General features: G+C 41.5%; 1 protein-coding gene across 1 annotated transcript; it reads right to left on the bottom strand.

Annotated features, from left to right (window-relative positions):
- LOC121371560 (lysoplasmalogenase-like protein TMEM86A) lies at positions 1-5742 on the bottom strand. The gene is made up of 2 exons (XM_041497553.1): positions 5201-5742; positions 1-1174 (listed from the first exon to the last, which is right to left on the bottom strand). Exons 1-2 carry the CDS (start codon positions 5257-5259, stop codon positions 496-498), a joined length of 738 nt encoding a protein of 245 aa, XP_041353487.1. The 5' UTR covers positions 5260-5742; the 3' UTR covers positions 1-495.
- Positions 5743-11912: the final 6170 nt, after the last annotated feature.

Genomic DNA, 11912 nt, shown 5'->3' with positions numbered 1-11912 from the left:
TAGCCGATGATAAGATCAATGTGTTCTAGTGGCGTCGTTAAATAAAACAAACTTTACTTTACTTTAGTAATGTGCAAATAACAATATTCATCAAACATTTTTAAAGATTAAACTTATATGCTACTGTGAAAAGGGCTGGTTTTCTGTAAGATTCAATTGTTTGAAATTATGCATAGTTTACAAAGAGATCAGAGTGTAAGCTGGAGTTTTCTAAATGCGATTCAAACAAACAAACAAAAAACATGGCGATTTTATTCCATTATTAAATCGCCAAAAAGTTAATTTAAAAATCAAATAAATATTTTTCTTCAATAAACTTTGATTTTGTTATCTTTTGTTTGGTTCATTGAATCTTGAGTTTGGTTATAGATTTTCTGACCAAATTCGCTAAATTGCGAATAATCTATTCGGTCCAGCTTAAACCTTATGAACTATGTCATGACGTGTCAAATTGGCAATCGTAGTCCGCGGTCAGTACAATAAATAAACGCCTCACTAATAATGAACTGTGCTGAGTGTAAGACACAACTGTGCACTATAGTACGAAATCATAATCAACAATCCTGACAGTGGCACGGGAAATCTCCATTTGTTGGTTGCGATAATAAAGTCAGAAAAAGTAAAGAGGAATGCCCCAATTACACCAAATAAGCCTGCCATCGATTGGTCGTGTAGGTACCTCGCTGTCGCCAACCAACCAACGGCTACGATACATCCTGAATAAATGAAAACAAGAGTCTTCATCACATGGTTCTCAATTCCGAATGAAATAAACAGATATAAGAAAAAGTATATAAGTGCAAACAGTGTTTGTGTCCGCTTCAAGACTGTCCTGTTCACCGTTTTCGACAGTCCAAAGAGGTAGAAGATGTGAGCCACTGCAAAGAATATCATTCCTGGAATGAAAAGCGCCTCTCTCCAAATGAGACTTGCGTCGCCCAGGCTAGAAGCGAGCAATCCACAGATGAAATGGCGAGCATATTTATCCTGCTGAATTCTGTATGATCGGAAGTAGACAAAGAACAATAAGTACCAAACAGGAAGCACTTTGAAGAAGGCAGCGGTCAGGTTTTCTGGCGGTAACTGCAAGACTGGATTATATATGATGAAGTATACCACCACTAAAGCGAAGAACGGCAAGAGATCTTTGTCAAACACTTTCTGCATGTTGAACCTAAAATACAGAAAGAAAACAAAACGTATTAATGGTAATATACTCTTCAAAAAAAGAAACGCAAAAGGGTACAAATGGGTTATAACTCCGATTTTATGTTTCCTACCGGTTCATGCTTTGTGAATATAAGGCCATTGCATGTCCCAAACACATTCCCACGGTTACATTCGATAAAACGCAGCTACTGTACAATAAAGTTCCAAAATGTGAATATTCGCAAAAACGCAGCCACGTGCAAACCATGTCACCACTGCACGTGCGTTGTCTGCACGTGCAACATGAACACCGACAGTATAAAAGTGCAGGGTGTTCGCTTGTCTGGCCTCTGTATCTGGCCGACAGTTGACAATCCAGGACATGCCACGTCTCAGTGAACCGCAGAGAAACAATGCCATCGGCCGACTAGACGCAGGCGAATCCAGAACGGCCGTTGCCAGGGCATTCCATGTGTCCCCAAGCACCATCTCCAGACTGTGGGACCGTTACCAGCAACATGGATCAACACGTGACCTCCCTAGATCCGGTCGACCACGGGTCACAACCCCCGGGCAGGACCGCTACATCCGGGTACGCCGCCTTCGGGAACGATTGACTACTGCCACCTCCACAGCCGCAGCAATACCAGGTTTGCGCAGGATATCCGACCAGACCGTACGGAACCGCCTACGTGAGGTAGGAATTCGTGCCAGACGTCCAGTTCGAGGTGTCATCTTAACACCACAACACCGTCGACTCCGACTGCAGTGGTGCCAGATTCATCGACAATGGCCTCAACTGCGATGGAGACAGGTGTGGTTCAGTGACGAGTCCCGATTTCTGCTCCGACGTCATGATGGAAGATGTCGCGTGTATAGGCGTCGTGGTGAACGTTATGCGGCAAACTGCGTGCAGGAAGTGGACAGATTCGGCGGGGGTAGTGTCATGGTGTGGGCAGCCATCTCACACACTGGCAGAACTGACCTGGTCCACGTGCAGGGCAACCTGAATGCACAGGGCTACATTGACCAGATCCTCCGGCCACACATCGTTCCAGTTATGGCCAACGCCAACGCAGTGTTCCAACATGACAACGCCAGGCCTCACACAGCACGTCTCACAACGGATTTCCTACAGAACAACAACATTAATGTCCTTCCTTGGCCATCGACATCACCGGATTTGAACCCAATTGAGCATCTATGGGACGAGTTGGACCGACGCCTCCGACAGCGACAACCACAGCCCCAGACCCTGCCCGAGCTGGCAGCAGCCTTGCAGGCCGAGTGGGCCACCATCCCCCGGGACGTCATCCGTACTCTGGTTGCTTCAATGGGCAGGCGGTGCCAGGCAGTTGTCAACACACGCGGAGGCCACACCCGGTATTGACTCCAGATGACCTTGACCTTGGTGGTGTGTCCTATCACTTACTCACAATGGACTAGAGTGAATTGTGAACAATCCTGCAACATTTGGTAATTATCGGACTCACCATTCAATAATTAAATCAATTCTCCAAATGTTACGACAATGTGGTTTTGCGTTTCTTCTTTTGAAGAGTAATATGTAGATAACTTGGGCCGGCATGCGAATGAATGAGTGGATGAATAAACTGATAAAACGTGATTATTTTTTGTTCTACATCAATACAAAACAAAACTAGATGACAATTATAATTTATTTATATAAATGGAGATTACTTGAGACAATGAGGTAAATTTATAAAAAGTTAAAATCAATCAACAGAAACAATAGCCAACAGACGGAATTGACAAAAACGAGGACAGGAAAAATACATCACAAGTAATAATTCTATGGTATTTGTTGACAGAGTAAAGTGACCGAGACAAGACCATATTCAGACACGTTAATGAGTATAAATTGTATTTATGAAACAACCTAATTCAGACACATTATCATACCATTTTGTATTGCATAGATTGTTACTCTTTAATACCGTGTTTGTGTTGATTTTACTAACAGTATAGTTATGGATGGTTCCTGTATGAAAAGCCCGGGGCTCGAATTATCCTCTTCTTGTGTGGCACGTCCACAACAGTGCTCCACTAATTTAAACATCGCAATGTTAATCCGCAGTCTATTGGCAATATTGATTTCTTGCATGTATCCGTTGCTTTAATTATTTCCCGACTGTTCGGCAAATTACAGCGCGTTGTGGGTGTTCTAAGAATGGCTCAGTTGTTGAGTATACCAATTATTGTATCAAACACTCAAGACACAGGGCAGGCGTGCTGTTTCACAAACAAAAATAATACTGCTTATATATTTCTATAATAATAATAATAATAATAATAATAATAATAATACCGAAGTGACATCTCTACACAGATTTTAAAACTCACTTTGGGTGGGAGAGTCGGTACTAGGACATGAACTCGGCACCTACCAGCCCTAAACTTGTATTGACTTACCGACTGCTTGACTGATTCGTTGACTGACTGACTGACCGAATGGTTGATTGATTGACTGATTGATTGATTGATTGATCAGCTGCATGAGCCTAAGCATACCAGACAGGAGATCGGTAAGGGGAGGACTGCCCCCCTACTACTGGATCAAATCCTAAAGTTCACCATGTACTTCCTTAATTCTACCCACAATATCACTTGTAAACCATGTTGTAACCCTGTATATAGCTGTTTGGCAGTAATGCTAATATGAATAAATAATGTTATCCATTTTTGGGCATTTTCATTGAATTGGGGCAAAAATCCGTTTTTGTCTCGGTCTGTCTCTCTCTCTCTCTCTCTCTCTCTCTCTCTCTCTCTCTCTCTCTCTCTCTCTCTCTCTCTCTCTCTCTCTCTCTCTCTTGTGTTAACTTAATCCTGCCTGTAGGAAAATGGATATTATAAGACTTCATTAGACCAAGTGTTGCCATCACCGTGAGTTAAAAACACCTAGCCTAATAGCCTGCTTAAATAGTCATCTGACGTGTCGTTCAACAGACATTCCTTTCTTTTCCATTATTTATTTATCTCTGCGCGTTGAGTATTGATCGGACAGTTCTGATGGATGCATCATGTGTTATCGGTCATTTGTAGATGCTCTCACGTTCATCTTGTCTCTGTAGCCGAAGCCGTTTTAGCTTTGTGTAATAATAACTATACTTGATAAACAAAATCATTCTGAGCCGGTGATAGGAATGGCGGGGGGGGGGGGGGGGGATAGTGCGAGAGAGGGATGTGCTAATGTAAAAGAGGGGCGAGCGGAGGAAGGACTAGACTATAGGGGAGAGACGAGATCGAAGACGAGAAAGGCGCAAGTCTTTTCAGCTAGTGTTTAATAACAACTACATTGGCGGATCTAAAACGAGAGCACAGGTGTCCCGTGACACGACTCCCCCCACTCTACTCCCGCCCATAACACGTGACTATTGTACAAGATAAACATTTACCTGTCTTCATTTGTGCCCGCGCCCCAACCCTTCTTTTTAAGGAATATGATGAAATCCATAAAGAAAATGTGATGTACAACTCACAAATCCATCCTTTCCAAATTTGCTGAATCCGTCCATGCTAACCAGAGATCAAGATCGCAAAACGAAAGGAGAAAATAACTAACAAAAAGTTACTTTAACTTCTTAAAGAAAAAAGTGTTTCCGGGAACCCAAGCCTACCAAGAAAAAAAGGGCTGACCCTAACTTTTAACTTGGGCCTGTTACAGAATCGATAAATCAAAACCAAAATTGAATGTTTGAAAACAATAGCACACGAAACAGGTTTTCAACAACATTCTTTCTTTCTTTTAAAAATTAAAATAGCTTAATAATAACATTTTATTTTGTTTAAACATAATAAAGATGTCTCGAGAAAACAAGGAAGTAAAAAGTACCAAACTGACACCTAAAAACTCATAAACAATAGGCTACATTAAAGCCGTTTCAAAATCTGAAAACATTTAGCGTGAAGATGCCCTTTAAATGGTGATATCGTTAACATTTCTAAATCCACTTGTAATCATGAACAGATAATCAAGTGCCCGTGTTTTACAAAAGATGACTGGGCTACATCATGTAAATGGAAGCTTTACCTTCTGCTATTTCCGGAGTTGGTCGTCTGCGCGGATCTGACATCTGTTTCTGGCTCCATCTCGGACTCCAAGCGTAGCAATTGCCCGGCAATGTGTTGTGACTGTGCTTCTAAGAAATCTAATTTTCACCTATTCCCAAATGACTACGGCGTGTATACTACTCAAACAAAGGTCGAGAACACCCAATAATCGTTAGATAATTTGTTGGAAATGGATTCAGTGGAATAACATTGATCTGGATCAACATAATGATGTCAATGATGACGTCATATTGTCCCAATAGTCTTGGACCACGGGCAGCATTGCTCTAAAATACTTTTGATGGCATGTTTTAGTACAGTCCATGCTAAGTGGTGGTGTGGCATCATAGCGGGACACTCTTTAAATGGAAAACGTTGTGATTTAAGAATACCGTGGGGCCCTAAATGGGATGGTTGCAAATATAAAGCGCCAAATGATATCTGAAATGGTCCACGTGATGTTATTAGAACATTGCCCGGTTGGCAGAATTCTTAACGTTATCGACTGTCAAATTATATGCGAATCGGTGCAGCAAGTTCGAATCTTGTTAGTTATTCTTGTTATCATTATGTCAGAAGCAAAAATATATATTGAATTAGGAGATAACCATAAGGAGTTTTTATATTTGCGGGTGTTATTGCCTATTTGATCCCACAAATGCCATTTTTGACCGAAGGCGTTAGCCTGAGGTGAAAAATGAAACATTTGCGGGCATCAAATAGACCATAACGCTCGTAAATCTGAAAACGCAGTATGGTTATGTCCATTGTAAACTGAATCGTTTTTCTACGGAACTAACTGTATATTTGGTATTTCTTGAAAAAAACAGCTGCCTATAATCTAACTGTAGACACTTGAATCATCAACTTCGCCTATTCCAATTGCTAATGACGTCACTTTCTAATGTCGTCATTAGCTTACCGGGTGTTATTTTTATTTGATCACGGGAAAATAATGTAATTAACCAATCACAATACAGAACACTCGCCATCAGTTTACAATTAAAAGCAAAACGAAATACACACACATATACGCACACACACACACACACACACACACACACACACACACACACACGCACACATACATACACATACACATATACGCACACACATACACACACACACATACGCACACACACACACACACACACACATATACACACACACATATACACATACACACACATACGCACACATACACACACATACGCACACATACACACGCACACACACACACACACGGATTTTGTATTTTATGGATGATACAGTTTAAAAATAAAATCGTGAACGTAGCCAGCTGCTGTCACGTGAGGGGTTGTGTCATTCGGTGTTTTATGGGGGAGATATTTAATTGAGGCACATACAATAGCTGATTTCAGAAGATTCTGAGGGGTTAATCGTAAGGGCGACGCCCCTTAGCTACAGACCTAAATAAAATATAATTTGCATAGTATGTTACTGCGCTCCCCGATTCCTACCTGCATGGTATGTGCTGTTCTGTCTGTGGGGAAAGATCCCTTGCTGCTAATGGAAAAATGTAGCAAGTTTCTTCTAAAACTACGTTTAAAACATTAACAAATATTTGACATGCAATAGCCGATGATTTATTAATCAATGTACTCTAGTGGTGTCGTTCAACAACAAAAAAGCAAAAACAGGAACAACTTTACTTTATTCATCGCTTGTTAATACCACTACATATAATGGTTTCAACTCATTTCATACTTATAACTTTCAATGACCATAGCCACAGTGCCCTGTGTGACTAATGGGTGACCAAGCTCTGTCCAGAACCTTGATTCTCTACGTGTTCTGTTTTGAGTTACTATCAGTTCGTCCCTGCTAGTCATACAGTAACTGGGTTCTCCCAACCACCAAGACACAGAAGATAGTGATGTGCACATGAAAGTTAACCTCACCCAGATATTTTACTAATCTGATTTAGCACGTCGTTCAAGTCATTGTTTTCATATCAGGGCCATACCTATCGTAAAATAGCTGGATGGGCAGTAAGATGAAATACTGTTCGCAGTAACAACGGGTATTCTCCTCACACATTAAAAGTGTACTAAATAAAAAGAGGCGGGATCTAGATCGGTCTGTAGAGCGCCCGCTTGAAGTGTTTGAGTCGAAAAACCGAACTACCTCGGTGGCCCCATTCTTTGATTGGATTTTGTCCTGTCCCTAGCAGTGCGCCACGACTGGGAAAGGGTATATAAACGTTTTTTTTGTTACTAAATGGAACCAAAATACTTGTCTTCGGCACGGGGTCAGTTGTAACGAGCACACGTTTGAGATGCAAAGATCGCCATCAATGAACTCTGGTTTTTATTCGCACCTACCTGTGCCCCACAAATGTAGCATCAAATTATGTGGTATGTACTGTCATGACAATGGAGAAGTGAATTCAAAACATCCCTGGTAGTTTTCGGTAGAGGTAGCCTAACAGAGAATGTTACATTCATTCCGACATACGACTGATTTAATTTTATGCATATGTTGACATAATTTCCAAGCATTGTATATGTCGAACGAGAATCAGTGTGTCAACGTTGTTTTTAATGGAGGACCGGGTGACGAAATCTGGAGGCACTGCATCACTATTATCCTTCCGCCATACACGAATAATATAGTTCGCTGGAAACGGTATTTGTAAGACGGGTGCAAATTTAAAAAGGTCATCTACAATATTATAAAGAGCACTATATATTTTGCGGGCTTCCTGTGAAAACAAAAACCATCCACGATTTTAAATCCAAAACTGAAAGACAAAATACGTGTGTTAAACACTAAAGTTTCTGGGCACCTCAAACTACAAGTGGATATGCACCTCTAGTATTCTGGATTTGTGCGTTTGATACCCAAGATATAACTAACGATTGACACAGTGAGTACTAATATGTAGATGCATGGTTGTTATAGGAAGCAAAGTGATGTTAAAATTTGGCATACCAAGTAACATATGTTGGTCTCTCTGGATAGGGCATCCCTGTTACATGAGAACTGTGCCCAAACTGACTTGCTTGGAAATTATGTAAACATGCATAAAAGTAAATCAGTCGTATGTCGGAGTGAATGTAACATTTTGGACAGCTGGTTATTGTCGTAAAGACTTCACAAAAAATATCACCGCATTCGTAAAACATTGGTCCAGGTGAAACAGATATCGCAGAGTTGGTTCCTTGCCGGTTACGAACATATTCGTGTCTAAATGTGTCATTGCATGAGCTATATTTAGTTCTCTGAAGTAAGGGTCAATTTATTGCAGATATCGATTGGTGTAGAACTGCAGATGTCCAGGCAGTAACTAAGCCGCTGACTGTAGTCAGAATTGATTGTGGATCCCAGCACTGGAACTCGACCTCTCGTGTTTACATCTTACTTCACTGACTGCTGAGTGCGAGGAGCCAGAGGTTGTAAGGTCGATCGGCGTAGATGATCTGTGTGCGGCAAATACATTACAGACTAGACGACTAGAAGCACATTGGCTTGCAAATCTGATGATGTATGCACGACGTTGTTAGTATTGTGTGTTCTGTCAAACGAGGCTTGATAGAGACTTTCATCCTACAAAGAAGAAAGGCTGTACCGTCCTCGCCAGTGGCCCTCCTATAAAGTTAGCCAGCTGTATTGTCCTGGCGAGTGGTCCTCCTACAAAGTAGAAAGGTTGTACCGTCCTCGCCGGTGGTCCTCCTACAAAGTTAGAAAGCTGTATTGTCGTGTAAGTAATTCTCCTACAAAGTAGAAAGCTGTATTTTCCGGGCGAGTAGTCCTCCTACAAAGTAGAAAGGATATATCGTCCTGACGAGTGGTCCTCCTACAAAGTAGAAAGGATATATCGTCCTGACGAGTGGTCCTCCTACAAAGTAGAAAGGATATATCGTCCTGACGAGTGGTCCTACAAAGTAGAAAGGCTGTATCGTCCTCGGCGGTGGTCCTCTTACAAAGTTAGAAAGCTGTATTGTCCTGTAAGTAATTCTCCTACAAAGTAAAAAAAGCTGTATTGTCCAGGCGAGTAGTCCTCCTACAAAGTAGAAAGGGTATACCGTTCTGACAAGTGGTCCTCCTACAAAGTAAAAAGGCTGTATCGTCCCGACAAGTGGTCCTCCTACAAAGTAAAAAGGCTGTATCGTCCCGACAAGTGGTCCTCCTACAAAGTAAAAAAGCTGTATCGTCCCGACAAGTGGTCCTCCTACAAAGTAAAAAGGCTGTATCGTCCCGACAAGTGGTCCTCCTACAAAGTAAAAAGGCTGTACCGTTCTGACAAGTGGTCCCCTACACAGCAGGAAGGCTGCATAATCCTGACGAGTGAACAGTCATTACCTTTTTAAAACATCCTTTAAACTCCGTCTTGTTCAGAGATAAGATTTTAATTACGACAACTGTCGTTCAGATGAACTGTACAAACAGCTGTAAGAGTTTAAACTATTTTCACAGCCTAATCAAGCGACAGTGACTTTAAAAAGAGCCGGTGTGACGGCAGAAGCTAATTTTTCTCTGTCTACAGCAGGTCGGGTAATTACCATATGCTTCTCACCGTTAATAACTGCCAGGGGTCTTTAAATATTCATTCCCAATTCCTGCCACTACCGGCTACACGGACTTCGTCAGTTTTCATCACCGCTGTCATGCGCCTATATTATGGAAGGGTGGAGGGTAATCGAATATCCCTGGTGCAAAGCGAATTTTCTTTCTTTTTAAAATATATTTTCCGGGTGAAGAAATTTTTATCGCTACAGTGTAGACCGCACTCCAATATAATGTCCGTGTTTTTAGCGGGAAGGGCAGTACTTAGCCTAAGTGGTGAGCTGTGAGCAGGGGGCTATTGTCCTCAGAAACATACGAAAATATGCCTATTTTATTTAAATTCGCTTTTATTCCTATCTGAAGACGACCAAATATTACCGTGTCCTGATTCTTATATTACTGCCTCCCCCCCCCCCCCCCCCCCCCCATCCCCGTTATTTTAGACTTGATACGGTCTTTGATGACTGTCAAAGCCACGTCGACTGTTACAGAGTTCTGTCTTGAAACAATTTTAAATAATTCAGCTTTCCTGAGGTTGATGTTCCTATTGGGACCAGCAATAAGTCTAGGATATTATACTACCGTCTGTTGCAGAATCTACAGGAAGAGGATCCAGATGAATTGATATAATATGTCAGTAGTGAATAATGATAAATCTCTGGCCTCAGATCACAGTTATCTTCCCATTTGGTTGTCCGGAATTTTGTCCGCGCAAGTAGTCTGCTGTTTGACTGTGATTATTTCATGACAAACAGCTTTGAAGTGGCAACTATTTGACTGAAGTTGACAGGGGAGAGCATGTAGTTTGTAAACATGTGTAACTTGTTGACATTGAAGACTTGTTTGTGATAATTCTGGCCCATGCAAAAGGAGTGTTTTTTCTGTAAAATGGCTGTATCTGGCCAGGTTTAGTGGGTGTGTTTGTTTAAACCAATATCCTGGGAGAAAGAGCCGGACAACAGGGGTTGTCCTTTTCAGAGGGTATGTTTCCCCCAGGCAGGCAAAGGTACATACAAAAATCCACGGGCTTGCTGATATTAATAAAAATGTTATAGCCACTAAGACTATATAGAAACATATAGCGTGTGGTCTGTGGCCTGTGTGGTCCTTAACCATATGTCTGACGCCATATGAGGTTTAATAAAATGTGTTCAGTGCGTCGTTTAATAAAACATTTCCTTGAATAATGATAAAACGTAAATGTAAACACATCAAATCAAATACATGTACTCACCTCTTAAAAGGTAATTAAAGGTAGTTGGACAAACTATCATCAAATAATGTGGCTTAAATACAATTTAGGATACAGTTTTAAGGAAGGGAATATATGTTTATCGACAGCTAATATTAACACACTTCAAACTACTGCTGTTTGGTGACCATCACGTGGCTATTTCCACACTGGGCTGAGACGGAGAAAACCAGTTTCCGCCACAGGACACTCCTACTAAAAAGCAGCAAGAGATATTTTATATGTACTTTTTCACAGGCAGAAACGTTACTATGCAGGTTTGGTTGGATTTTTTAAACTGTAGTTGTTTGTTATAACGGTTGCGGTTATAGATACTTGTCAATTCACCGGTCTTCTTTTGACGCAAACTAGTTATAATGTCTGATGATGTTCAGTGTTCCAGCAGTCCTTGTCAATAGGTTTTGGTATAATGTACGTATTACTGTGTGTGTGTGTGTGTGTGTGTGTGTGTGTGTGTGTGTGTGTGTGTGTGTGTGTGTGTGTTATAGAGACATAGACAGAGAAAGACAGCCAGAGAGAGAGGGAGAGAGAGAGAGGGAGAGATACGGATAGAGATAGGGGGAGAGAGACGAAGAGAGATAGGGAGAGAGAGACACACACACAGACGGAGGGAGAAAGACACAGAGGGAGACACACACAAAGTGAGAGAGAGAGAAAACAGAGAGAGACAGAGAGAGACAGAGACAACCAGACAAACAGACAGACAGAGAGAGAGATGATAATGCAGACAGAGGATAGCTGTGTGAGAAGGGGGAGCGACAGACAGAAACGTAAACCGAGAAGACATGGTTTCTGTAAATGAGATATAGAGAGACAGTTACAGAGGCAGACAGACAGATAGAGAGAACAGACACATTGAGATACAAGTCTGAAAAAGACACACGGAGACAACGTGTTTGTGTACTTGTCA

The sequence above is a fragment of the Gigantopelta aegis genome, chromosome 4, assembly GCF_016097555.1.
Source record: "Gigantopelta aegis isolate Gae_Host chromosome 4, Gae_host_genome, whole genome shotgun sequence".
In the NCBI taxonomy this organism is placed as follows: Eukaryota; Metazoa; Mollusca; class Gastropoda; order Neomphalida; family Peltospiridae; genus Gigantopelta; species Gigantopelta aegis.
The sequence above is the reverse complement of the archived record's forward strand: the minus strand, read 5'-3'. Positions and strand labels throughout refer to the sequence as shown.